Source organism: Ananas comosus, linkage group 23 (genome assembly GCF_001540865.1).
Source record: "Ananas comosus cultivar F153 linkage group 23, ASM154086v1, whole genome shotgun sequence".
In the NCBI taxonomy this organism is placed as follows: domain Eukaryota; kingdom Viridiplantae; phylum Streptophyta; class Magnoliopsida; order Poales; family Bromeliaceae; genus Ananas; species Ananas comosus.
This window is the reverse complement of record NC_033643.1, coordinates 3,209,226-3,222,260: the sequence shown is the minus strand read 5'-3', so window position 1 is coordinate 3,222,260 and position 13,035 is coordinate 3,209,226. Positions and strand designations below refer to the sequence as shown.

The window sequence follows — 13,035 nt, the reverse complement described above, 5'->3', positions numbered from 1 at the left end:
ATATAGGACTGATTTTTAAAAAGGGTACACCTTTTACCTTCTAGAGAGAATATGAGCACAAGTTTTTTACTTTTTCTCCTCTATTTTCTTTTCCGCTTTTGGTGACAAAAACAGGTCAAAATCCGAGTTTTTATTGCTACTAAAATAAAAACAAATAAAAAAAAAATCTAATGTAGAGTCGTATATGGATTCTCAGTAGAAATGTCAACGCGGATACAGAGTTTTTTTTTTTTGGTTTCCGTGCATAGTACAGAAGATTCGAGTACTTTTTTTTTTTTTTAGACCAAGTTGTGGATTCTTTAACTCTGATACAACTGGCAGATTATAATGCAAGTGACAAAGAACTTGGTGATTAGTATCCGAGGTCCCAAATTCGAATCATAATTGATTCATATTTTTCAGCTAAGTTTATTTCTAAAAATAGAAAAGATAATTGGTTCAGACATAGACACACAGTATTTACGAATTTCGATCTAATTCAATTTATCTGAATTTTAGATCTATTATTAAATTTTTTATGATAAGAGACTGGGTTAATTGCATATGGTTCTCTATAAACATATCGAATAGTAAATATATTTTTCTAAAGTTTAACTTCTTATTTTTATTCTTTCGAAAGTCTAGTAATATTCATATTTACATTTCTGATTTGTCACCGTTAGAACATAATTTATTTTTTAACTATAGTTAAGTGAAATAAAACTTTTGTCCTTATAAATATATCTCTCCAAAAACCTCAACTATTAGAATTATATAGATATATCCTTCCAAAAAAATATTTTATCCAATAATACAAGAGGGGTAAAAAGGTTAATTTAACTCATTCACTAATCAGGATTAAGTATTTTACTCATTGTTAACTATATTTTTCTAACGGATTCTAACAACAAAGGTATATTTGAAAAAGGTAGACTTTTGCAGGAATAAAAATAAAAAGTTGAAATTTGTAGAGATATATCTGCTATTCGATATGTTTACTGGAAGCTGTATCCAATTAACCCTATATTTTATTATGGACCGCAATTATATTCAATTTATTGTACTCATCTCAATTTTACTCGGCTTATTAGTCTTCTGGGCCAATTTTTATACAGACGAAAGTTGGATCTATTTAAGCTAATACAAAAAAAGATTCTTACTTAAGATTTGGATCAGTTGATTTTTTTTTTTTTATCGAAATTCTTTTTAGTGGTTAATGGAACCGTGCATCCATATTTCGAAAAGTAATGCACTCAAATAATAAATTAGTATGTTAATTAGATTAGATAATTCAATTTCATTTTTCAATTTTCAATTCGTGAAAAATCGAAGTTATTAATATGAAAACGAACCAAATCAATCCAAACGAGTCGATTTGGTTTGGTTTGACCATAATCCGATCCGGTTTAGACCGAACCGCGATCAAGCTTAGGCTAAACCCGACTCGACTACGTCGCCCACGATAAACCCTAATCTCATCTCCTCTCTCTCTCTCTCTCTCCCCAAACCCCTCGCTTTCTCTCTCACTCTCATCGCCATTGTTGCTCCTCGTTCGCCTCCTCTCGATCCTCCCTCTCGATTCTCCACGACGGTGAGTGGATTTTCGCCGGATAATTCGGTCACTGCTTGGTTTACAGCCTTGTTTTATCTCAATCTCATTTTCCTTTTTTTTTTTTTCTTGTTTTTGGTTTTGTTTTGGGGGTAATTTATGGATCTTCTTGAGGTGTTGGGGTAGAGTTAATCTTTTTTGTTCCTTATTTTTCCTTTTGTTCTTTTTGGGAACGGGACGGGGACGGCTCGCATCAATTACGTTTGTTCTTCGTGGAAAATGTTGCATTTTTGGTTGTTCTTATTGATCTTTTGTAAAATAAGTTCTTTGTCTCAGTGTATTCGAGACAAGATGATTTTTTTACATATATCAAAATGATCATTTTACAGGGAAAAGGTGGAATTTTTTGTTCTTTTTGTGGCCGAGGATGGAATTGCAATATAATAGAGAGTCTAGGGCAAAAATGTTCCCTTTTTTTTGGCTCTTTTTAGGGTTAGTGTTGTTCTTGCAGAAAAGAAAACTACGTTTGAAATGTGAAGCTCTCTTATGGTAATCGCCTTTTGCATTTTTGACATCAATATATTATTATTCCATTCTTGTGGGAAATGATTAAAGAAACTCCAAGGTGGTTTAGTATCTATTCAACTAGAACTAGGAACAGCTAGGTTTCAATGGTTAATTCTTTTTGTTTTATAGTATTTAGTTCATTGAAAATTCAATCTTTTCCATTTCCATTCAATTACGCTTTGTTATTCGGACCTTACATTATCAATTTATCATATAGCAATGCTTCCTTGGTAAAGAAATCTCAAAACATGGTCTTTCCTACACTTCTCTTTCCCTATTATCTTTCTATTGAAATTTATTTGTCTTCGACCTGTTGCATCTTTCTTTCCTCGCCTCTTGTTTTACCCTTCAGTGGGGATTACAAACTGTAGAAGACCCACATTTTATGTCTGATGGTTCCCTATAGGTTAAAACGTACATAACTTATCTGAATTATAGACCATTTTGATTTGGCTACCCAATCTTTCGATGATTTTACTATCAACCTTTCAGTTTGTTTGATTTGAGTCAGTCAAAGTGCCGTGTTAGTATTTTCATGCAATTCCTGCAACTATAAATTTATTAATGTAAGTAATTAACTTAAATTTGAAGTCAGACTGAAATCAAATAAATTGAAAGGTTGGGTAGATAAAATTTTGAAAGGTTGGGTGGCCAATTTAAAATGGTCCATAGTTTTGGTTAGTTCCGCATGTTTTTACCTTCTCTATAACAAAATTGCTCAAGCAAATAAACACATTTGGCAAGCTTTCTGAATTTGATACAATTGACCTATGAGATGTTTATCCTGCATGATTTGTTCGTGTGCTTTTTTAATGTGATCTCTCAGTTAACTGGGCAAACTCTAGCAAGCGATGTTACCACAACCATTATGAAAATATTGTAGTGGATGTTGTTCGACACCATTAAAATTCAACATGTGGGCTTTGAGGAACTTCCAGAGGCATTGCTTGAAGCAAATGTCATTTCTCCATCGCAGGTAGATTTATATTTTAATGTTCTTTTAGTTGAAATGCAGTGATTGTGTCTTTATGACGAAAGCCATTCAAGCATCTCTGTTCTTTTGTGTCAGGAATTTTTTGGTTAGAGATGTATCACTGCATACGCAATCTAGCAATGATATAATGTCAATACAGTCGAGAATAACTTATCCACCTTTGATCTCTATGTTGGATTGTGTCACTGGGTCACGGCTTATGTCAACCGGAGGAAGAAGCATGCGGAGCAAGGTGGAGAAGAGAATGCAAAGAGAAGCAGGGAAAACCCTAAGGGAGATGAGACGTGCGAAGAAACTAAGGAAAAAGTTAATGACAGAGGATGAGAGGCTCATATACAACTTAAGACGAGTTAGTTTCTTTGCAACTGAAAAATCCAGTCATATATCTTGGGAACTAACGGCAATTAAAATCATTTAGACCTTGTTTGGTTACACTCCCCTTTTTTTTTCTCCTCCTTGAGTTCAAATTCTATGCAATGAAGTTCTATCAATGGATGTCTGATTGTTCACAATAATATGGGTTTTGTTGGGAAGAGAAAAGGAAAAAACATGAGTAGTAACTTTTTGTTTGTTTCTGTGCTTTTCTTAAACAAAATGAGCTTGCAAGCTAACCAACAATAATAGGAACAAAGAAGTTCATCTGCAGCACTGTCCATCTCATAGTTTTCGAGCTTAGAAAACAAAAAAAGTGAAAGTGTAACTGGACAATGCCTTAGATTCCTTTTTTTTTTTTTTTTTTTTTTTTTTCCACATATAGNTCTAATAATCTTTCTTCGCAGGCGAAGAAAAAGGTGGCTTTGCTCCTGCAAAAGCTCAAGAAGTATGAGCTACCAGAATTACCTGCTCCTCGACACGATCCAGAGCTTTTAACTTCCGAACAGCTTCAGGCTTACAAAAAGATTGGCTTTAGGAATAGAAATTATGTCCCGGTTGGAGTTCGTGGAGTGTTTGGAGGTGTTGTTCAGAACATGCATCTTCATTGGAAGTTTCACGAGACTGTGCAAGTCTGTTGTGACAACTTCCCAAAGGAGAAAATTAGAGAGATGGCGACAATGCTTGCGAGATTAAGTGGTGGGATTGTCGTAAATATACATAATGTGAAGACGATTATAATGTTCCGCGGAAGAAACTATCGTCAGCCAAAGAATTTGATTCCCATTAACACACTTACCAAGAGGAAGGTATGCATAGCTGCTTTTCATTGTGATTAAATGCGTAACATACAATTTTTTAGAGGATTTGTTGTCCAACGTCTATCATAAACTATCTGCATGCTTAACTGAGAAGTTGATTGAGATTCCCTGAGATTGGTTATTCCATGCAGCTGTTCAGCTGATTCTTCTGATACTTCTTTTTTCCAGCTTGTTTCCTTATATATAAACTTTAATAGCTGGATTCTGGCTATGTAATGCGTAGCTTTGAATTAGCATGTACAGATCCATCTAATGTTGGCAAGCATGCAAAACTTTCCACCCATGTCTATCCGAATGGTGTCACCAATTTTATATCTTCTACCCTGAGAACTATACCGCTCTATAAATTCAATTTAAACCTGCCAATATTCGTTGATATTTTACTTTTCTCTGTGTATCATTCTTTGTGGAACTGATAAGCGTGTTAATTATTTGATTTCATCCATAATAATTGCAATCTGGTGATTAGTTAATCTGGAAGTTCTTTATCTGCACTAGCTTTTAACATGTATATAGACATGAATAGTGTGAGAGCATAGAATTGAAGGAGTTCTTGCTTGTTGGACTGTTAAAGGTTTGGGTTTACAATGCATGGTTGCAGTTTCGTGTTTTGGGAGTGATGTTTTATATTTATCTCTCAGTTCTGAAATTTGGGAGGTTATTATATTGTACTTTTGCCTTAATCATTTCGTATCGAAGAGCATGAAGATAGCTCGGTCCTTTTTTTTCCTTTTCGAAGGACTCATTCGGTATATTATTATTCAACTACTATTTTGCAACATATGTTCTGTAGTTTCTTTGGCTACCTATGCGCTCCTGTTATAAATTGTTGCCTGTAGTACTTAGATTGTTGGTGATTGTTAAATAGGAATAATGCTGGATTAATAATAGATGAAACTTCTATATGCCAACTTCAAACTCAAGCTCCTTTCACGCTTATACATCGTAGGTGATGTAACTTTGTGTGATATATTTCATCGTTGTTTTGGGGATGAGATGATCTAATTGACTTTTGTGATGAATATATGTATTTACATTCTAGGTGATTTGTTTCTTCAATGTCTCTGCATTTGAAGCTGCATGCTAAATGTTGTGTACAACAGCATTCGAGCTAAGAAGATGATTTGACCTATCAACTATAGAAAAAAAGAAATATTTTGGCTAAATTACAAAAGACCTTCCTGTCAAAACCCGATTTTTTACTTTCCCCCCCTGTCATTTAAAAACCTACACTTTGCCCCCCTTGTAAAATGAAAAATGTTCACAGGGGGGTACGGTGTGAACTGTGATGATAAAATGACCATTTTGCCCCTCACCATGTTCACAGGACAGAAGGCTGACGGTATTTTTGGCATAAAAAAATATATAATAATATTTTATAAACGAAACCCTAACTGATTACTAACGGCAGGGGGCGAAGTGAACATTTTTTATTTTACAAGGGGGCAAAGTGTAGGTTTTTAAATGACAGGGGGGGGGGAAAAGTGAAAAATCGGGTTTTGATAGGGGGGTTTTATGTAATTTAGCCAAATACTTTTTTAAGCTGCATAAATTTTTTTGCCAAGGTGATGACTTAATCTTGGCCGTCATCGAGGCCATGGTAAGATTGATCATTGAGGGTCATTTGGGTTTTATTCCGAAATTATGCTGTACTATAATTGGTCTCTTTTTGTGAATAATTCTGTCTTTCCTGTTTTAAGATAGCTGATCCAAAACCATGCTAGGGTAGAATCTTTCTTTTTCTTTCTCTTTTTCTGTTTCTTTTTCAGAGAACTTGTTCACTTATGATGTTCCTGGTTTATGGATTGGCGAACCTAGTAGTTACAATACCTACGTTGTATAATGCAGGCTTTGTTCAAGGCTCGGTTTGAGCAAGCCCTCGAGTCGCAGAAGCTAAACATCAAGAAGATAGAGCAACAGCTACGCCGCAAGGGGGTAAACCCCGAGGACCCAGTTGCTATGGCTAGTATCCAGAGAGTCGCCTCGACGTTCTTCCGCGCCATCGATGAGCAGCAAGGAACTCCATATGTTTTCCGTGCAGACCGCAAACCAGGTTCGGAGACCAATGAAGTACAAGATGAGCCACTTGATCTGCCTTCTGAGGACAGTGATCAGGAGGAGCTCGACCGCTTCATCGCGGAGATCGAGGAAGCGGCTGATCAAGAGTGGGCGGAAGAGGAGGCAACAGAGAAGGAAGAGGCTACGAGAATAAGGTATTGGGGGAAGGACGATATGGGAATGAGGAGGAATAGTGCAAATTGGAGCGAAGAAGATTCGGCGGAAGATAGAGGCCATGGGAGATATAGGAGTGGTGGCGATAGGCGAAGAAGTATGGATATTCGGAAGTGGGATGGCGGGGATGAGATATCCGAGGGATCGGAAAGTGAGGAGTTGGAGTCGGGGGATGGCGGTGGCAGTGGTGACGACAATAGTGTGGATGAGATCCCTCGACGAATGGGAAGCGCGAGACCAAGGGAGGGAAAGGTTGGTCGTGGCGAAGGCTATAAAGCCAGGGGCGGTGGTGGATCGAGAGCGATAACTAGCGATAGATTAGATGATGGTTCTGATAGTGATGAACTTGGGGACATGAATGATGGTTTCTGGGAATCTGATGATGACAGGGGAGATGTTCGTTCGGCAGTTTCTGTACGTAACGATGTGTATAATTACCTTAGTAGTGGTGATGAAGATGATGGTGATGAGTGGAAAAACGGAAATATGCATGGTGAGTTGAAGAACAAAAAGATTGATGAGAGTTGGGACAGCGATTAAATTAACAAGCCGTTAAGAATGTAGATTGAAATGAAGATAAACGAGAAGAAATTGAGTTTTGAAGTGCAATCGGCTGAAACGTTATCGTTCTCATGTTGAGTCGCATATTTATATAAGGACATATGTCTTCATAGCAACATTGAGTTAACTATCTCAAAGATGGGAGAAGAGCTGTGCGAGCTTTTATTCATTTTTCCGAGCATACTCTGCGGAATTAACATCAGTCGGCTCTTGAATCAGCCATCTAGCTGTTGCCGATATCTCTGGTGTGCGAAAATTACTTTTGGACGGGGTTGCTTGCGCAAATAACATGGTTCCGAATTCGGATTGATTTTTCCCTCTGATTTCCGAGTCGCTTGATGCAGGCTGAAAGACATTCTGAGGTTTCTTTCTCATTACAGCATTATTTTTAAAGAAATTTGCTGGCAAAGCTTGAATGTAAGATACTAAATAACATTGTTGCAAACTTGCAATACCTGAGTATTAATAGAACTAATTTTAACATGTGAATACTCTTTGAACTTGTGCGGTTGCGTAGTCCTTTTTGATTGATTGTTTTGTTGGATTGTCGGCATTAACCATTATTTCAAAAACTCATGTTATTAGAAAGGAAACAATCAATTCACTGAAAGTGAACAGACACAGCACTCGTGGACTTCGATCAAGACTTGACTTCGATTAAGACTGCATACGATACATGATGCTCGCTTCTTTAAGCCAACTATTCTCTTCAGCACTAGCACAAATTTATGTGGAAATCGAGCCTAATTTTTATGTGGAAATCAAATCCGTGCCCTAGATTTGATAGCACTTGTTGGATTGTCGGCACTAACCACAATTCTAAAAACTCGAATGTTACACAATTTGAGTGCTTGTTGATGAGAGGACGATTAAGTATATGATTTTATACTTTAACAACATTAGTCAGTATGCTCTTCCTTCTTCAAAGATGACAAAGTTAAAAAAGGCATGTAGACAAAGCAGTTTTCAGTATCTTTTGACAATCCTGACAAAATCAAACAGAAATTTCAGAGCCTTCTCTGATCGAAAAAAGCGACAATAGATCAAAATGTTTGGGGTAACAAACTTCACAAAACTGATCCTATAAACACTAACACCAGTTAATGAATTTTCAATGCATTGAGTTGTGCACAAAATGAGTTTCCACTCAAGTACTCAGCAAGCATATATCTTTCCCGGTGGAAAATAAAAAGGAAAAGAAAAGAGAATCAATCACAACAGGAAATGAGGACAAAACTGTGCAAAATTCCAAGAGGTTTCAAATACATAATAGGGCTTTATAAGGCGCACAGTTAAATAAGAAGTGAGAACTCAGAGAGGAACAAAAATGTTTTCCATGACTAATAAATGAATGAAGAGAAACAGCGCAGAAACAGAAGAGTGTATTGCTACCTTCAAAGATTACCATTAACAAGTAAAAGATATTATGCGAATACCTTGTTGAACAACATATACATAAAAAGAGCACCAATTTAGCCATGTATCTTGTTTCCCGACAAACCCTCGAAGAAAATTGTCATCAATGCGAATCTGCCTACAAATCACTAACTTATCGAAGCAGTCGGTGTGAGTAGCTTGAGCTACAAAATGTTGAGACATATTATTCCTAGACCAAGGAATACTGTGGGAAGTACCAGGAGAAGGGAACATTACCCTGATCTTTCTCAGGATTGTTAATAGAAACAAAGCTGCGGTTGCATTCTCTTTGCTGGCTGGAAAATTAGCTGGAAAAATCAGTTCCAGTTCCGAATCCTTTATCTGAATTAATACTGTATGTATTATGATAAATAATCAGAGAAACCAATCTCCAATTGATCACAAAAATGTTAATGTAGGGTAAAAGCAAGCAAATACCACCCTTCAATCCCCTTTTTGTCAATGCCATAGCTTACTGCAGAAGCCATTCCGCGGCCTCTTGCAGGTAACGATCTCTGAGAAGGAATCAAGAAGCTGTCCGGCCAAGCTATTGGGTTCTTCAATAAGCGTGCGGATGAATGTGATCACAACCCGCCGCTCCTGCTCGGTGGACCTCAAACTAAACCATGTCAAGAACTTCATCCTAAAGCCCTTCTCGATGTGCCCTAAGCACTCTAGCCACCTTATGACCTTCACGCAGTACTCATAGTTATCATCCAACTGACCCGACCCGTTAGAAAATCGATGAGGCGAACCGACGACCAGCGTGCTGTCCTCATCGCAAGTTTCCTCTTGTATGACATTTGGCTGTTTCCCACCCTCCGATCGAGATTCAACGGCCGGGGCCTCTCCGAAGTCATCGCTGCCATTTGATCTCACCAGCTCGTTCTTCTCTGAGCTGCATCCATTCTCATCAGGGGAGCACTCTGCCTCGGCATTAAGGTCGGGAATTGAGACCGCATTTAAATCTATCCTATGGGAAGAAGCGGGTGTGGCTTGATCCTCTTCAGCTGTCTCTGGAAGTGCTTCCCCGCTCCCACCACACGAATCTTCTTCTCCATCCTCTTGGAAAAGCTCATCATAACTACATTCTTCTTGGGCCCAAGCTAGTCGCAAAAATTTCCCTACATTTCGAATCTTGAAGCCAGACGATGGCTTGGAATTTCGCTTCTTGCCCTCTCTCCTAACACTAGATGAGCACCCTTGTGCACTATCATGTGCCGTTTGCTTGTGAATGATCTCCACGCTTTTAGTAAAACATTTTGATCCTGAGTGGCCCAAATCCGCATTCTCTGTGAATGAAATTATCCGAAAAGCGTACTCTGTGCATGGCTGAAGGTTATATATCAGTATCCTTCTTTGCGCTCTTGTAAAAATGATGGGCTCTTTCTCGGAGGGTTGTTCTTCTCGACTCTTCCAATACCAGAGCTTGTAACCCTTAATAGCATCAGATGGTGGAGAAAATGTCTCTTTCAAAACAATCACGAGAGAAGATGATGTTATGTCTTCAAACCTGAATCTACAGGCAGCAGGAAGTGCATCTACAACAGCCCAAAACAAAAAAAAAGGTGTTAAGAATCTTAGGAGGGACTGAATGAATCAGCTGCAGCATGAAAAAATGAAAACTTCGTACGAGCTTCGACATATATATCCCTGCAAAATCATCTATTACATATATGCGTTTGTACAATCTGAATTTTCATATGTGCCCCTCAAATTTCATCTTCTTACAAGTATGATTAACTATACTCGGGGAGACATCGAATTCATGGTGGTGGAAGTCGGTATTCTACAAGGATATATGTGTAAATATATATTTTTTAAAGGGTAATGGAAAAATCTCAACTTTATTCCATGTAAGGGCTACCTTTATGTTTTGGTTCTAATTGAGAAGACCTCAACCAGTCGTTGGCCTTCTCGACTGCTAAAGAGCAAAGCTTCTGCACATCAACAGCAGCCGACAACCTGCTTACAATGCTACGGGCCATGTGGGCTGAAACTCCATCAAGTGGGCCGACTTCAGTCTCCAGCTTTGCTTTCGCTTCTTTGACAATCTGGTGCAGTTCTTTGAAGTTAGAAGTTCCATCCAAAAGCCTGTAACTTAAGTGTATGCGATGGCACAGAACATCCACCCGGCGTGCATCTTTTGCTACCACTAGTTGCCTCCTCCAACATCTGTTAAAAGTTGAAAGACATCCCAACAAAACTAACCATTAGATATAAAAAAAATATGTTTCAATTTCTTTTTTTTATTTTTGTTTTTCCTCAAGTTCTGTGCTTGCAGGTGTTGGCACATGAACTTCTTTATTCTTGCTATTGACGGTTGCCCATAAATATAGAACAGTAAAATTAAGACCATATCCATATCTTTTTAATTGCATCAGGGCAAAACAAGAATTTAAAAAAGAAAAAACGAAACGATGCCGAAGTGCACTTAGCAAGCTAAACAATAACTTTACTTACCCCAATATCCCAGAAACCTTCCCACAGGAAGCGCAACAATAACTCCCATCAAGATGCATGGTTTGCCCCCCGAGATCAACACACCCTACGTTCTTGTGCTGAAGCGCACAGTCAATATGGCAAGACAACCCACAGCAGTCTTTGTCGTCAGTTTCGGATTCGCAGACTAGCCAAAGACTAGGATCTTTATTTTCATCAAAGAGATGGCAAATGCAGCATGAACACCTCCTACAGAATGTATCTTGTGAAGAAAGAACAGCTTTACAAGCTGAATTTTTGCAAGTCCAAGTGTTAGCAAATACTGTATCGTGAAGAAACTCGCCGTTCCTCGGTTGCTTCTTAAGATCGGAGAAGATTGAATTATTTGAGGAAGATATTTTCTTCTGTTCTATGTTCTTACATCCTTTGATGGTTTGTGTTTTGGACATCTCCTCAATTACTTTGTGTTTTAATGAACCAGATTGCATCTTTTCTTTATCAAGACTAACACAATTTGTTTGTTTTTTTGTGTAAGGTTCTAGAAAATCCAGCAGACTTTGACAGATCTAAGTAGTTTTATTTTCCGACCCATTTTCTTCTGTAGTGGTTACTCCAACAAAAAGAGTGGCGTCGATCAAAATCTGAAAGCAATCAAATACTATTTGGTTAGTACTAAGAGGCGCAAAGATAATAATACTGCTACACAGAATAAGAAATATACTCCAAATAGATAGTTTAAAGGAGGTCAAGAATGAAATGGAAATTCACAGATTAAACCATTTAGTAGACATCCAGATAGTTGCATTCAGTACTACGAATAGCTAAATGTTAGAAATGTTTGTCACGGTGTGTCGATCCAATTTGAGATTGTGTATAACTAGTTTTGTAGAGGATCATGAAGCATGCAGCATAGCCGATGCAAGTAATCAGCGAGTTCTCTAGAGAAGATTTTTTATACGTCGTCTGACCGAAAACTGTTTTCAGGCCAATTTTAGGCGCAACCAAACACCGTCTTACTGAATGTCCAAGAACAAACTTGCAAAATGAAATTTTTAATGGTATTTTCCACAAGATCAATGCTTCTTCATCTGATGGTCGTTGTTTGATGCTTCTTTTCTCTTTCGAACAAAAGGTAAACAGAAAACTAAGTGTGACAAATCTAACAATCTAAAGTTATAATTGATCTGCTCACCACAGGACAAGAAAAGAAGCACACAAAAAGGCGAAACAAAACAGATTATCCAATTAATTTACCATACGCACCACAAGATCATATCTATTGGCGAGCAAAAATGAAATTTTTATATGCAAAACTTGAAGCAATCAATCCCTAATAAGAAGATAAACGAAAAACACATCAATGCACCTACCTTCGCATCAGATGATCAACCAACAACAAGGTTCCAATTCACAATCTCATCGTTCTACAAGTATCGCGTCATTCAGAATCAAGAACGATTCAACACTCACATCCAATCGAGAGGACGCGCACTGGCCCTGCCCCAGATTCCACTCCTCAACAAAAAGAAAGAAAAAAAATCAATTCGGCGAAATCGGTTGCTCCGACGCGAGGGTCGAAACCCTAGCCGCGGGGAAGCGGATCGCGGGGAGAAGAGAGCGCACCTGCGAGATCGGCGCGGGGGGGCGAAGGGGGAGGGGTCGATCACCGATTGTTTCGCGTGATTAGGGTTTCGGAGAGGGATTGGAGCGCCAGGGTTTTGGTTGGGGTCTCGCGTTGGGGTGGAGGAGCGGAGGGGGGAAAAGGGCGCCTCCCCACACCCTTGCGTTGCGCCGTAACGTAACGTAACGTAACGTAAATGTATTGTAACGTCTCGGGCGATATCTCTGGCTCGTATTCTCGTTCCGTAACGGTTTCCGTCCGTCGACTTTGACTAGTTTTATCAAAGAAAAATGTTCCCTGTGCACCCGGTGTATAAATGCATTTTGTATAGGACTGGCAATTCAGCTCGTTGTTCGCGAGCCAGCTGGTATACAGTTCGAAATAAACTCGAGATCGATTGCTCGTTTAATAAACAAGCCGATTACGTGCTAAATTTTTTAGCTCCATATCTTAAAGAGCCAAATGTGAGTTACAGCCGCTC

The 13,035-nt window shown here is 38.4% G+C and overlaps 2 protein-coding genes across 5 annotated transcripts; one reads left to right on the top strand and one right to left on the bottom strand.

The window, feature by feature from the left end:
- LOC109728226 (uncharacterized CRM domain-containing protein At3g25440, chloroplastic) lies at positions 1,468-7,578 on the top strand. 2 transcript variants are annotated; one of them, XM_020258589.1, is made up of 5 exons: positions 1,468-1,570; positions 2,922-3,071; positions 3,165-3,438; positions 3,869-4,270; positions 6,131-7,578. In XM_020258589.1, exons 2-5 carry the CDS (start codon positions 3,010-3,012, stop codon positions 7,052-7,054), a joined length of 1,662 nt encoding a protein of 553 aa, XP_020114178.1. In that variant the 5' UTR covers positions 1,468-1,570; positions 2,922-3,009; the 3' UTR covers positions 7,055-7,578. The 2 variants fall into 2 exon arrangements, with proteins under 2 accessions (XP_020114178.1, XP_020114179.1); XM_020258590.1 differs by lacking the exon at positions 3,165-3,438.
- On the bottom strand, positions 8,317-12,713 carry LOC109728151 (VIN3-like protein 1). 3 transcript variants are annotated; one of them, XM_020258499.1, is made up of 5 exons: positions 12,557-12,713; positions 12,304-12,448; positions 10,955-11,574; positions 10,359-10,666; positions 8,317-10,032 (listed from the first exon to the last, which is right to left on the bottom strand). In XM_020258499.1, exons 3-5 carry the CDS (start codon positions 11,419-11,421, stop codon positions 8,951-8,953), a joined length of 1,857 nt encoding a protein of 618 aa, XP_020114088.1. In that variant the 5' UTR covers positions 11,422-11,574; positions 12,304-12,448; positions 12,557-12,713; the 3' UTR covers positions 8,317-8,950. The 3 variants fall into 3 exon arrangements, with proteins under 3 accessions (XP_020114088.1, XP_020114089.1, XP_020114087.1); XM_020258500.1 differs by having other exon boundaries at positions 12,304-12,430; XM_020258498.1 differs by having other exon boundaries at positions 12,304-12,713.

Coding starts and splice junctions, on each gene's coding strand:
- LOC109728226 (XM_020258589.1), top strand. CDS start 3,010: ATGTGGGCTTTGAGGAACTTCCAGAGGCATTGCTTGAAGCAAATGTCA. Junction 3,439..3,868: donor TCATATACAACTTAAGACGA/GTTAGTTTCTTT, acceptor CTTTCTTCGCAG/GCGAAGAAAAAGGTGGCTTT. Junction 4,271..6,130: donor ACACACTTACCAAGAGGAAG/GTATGCATAGCT, acceptor TGTATAATGCAG/GCTTTGTTCAAGGCTCGGTT.
- LOC109728151 (XM_020258498.1), bottom strand. CDS start 11,421: ATGCAATCTGGTTCATTAAAACACAAAGTAATTGAGGAGATGTCCAAA. Junction 10,667..10,954: donor AAGGTTTCTGGGATATTGGG/GTAAGTAAAGTT, acceptor AACTTTTAACAG/ATGTTGGAGGAGGCAACTAG. Junction 10,033..10,358: donor ATTAGAACCAAAACATAAAG/GTAGCCCTTACA, acceptor GGGCTGTTGTAG/ATGCACTTCCTGCTGCCTGT.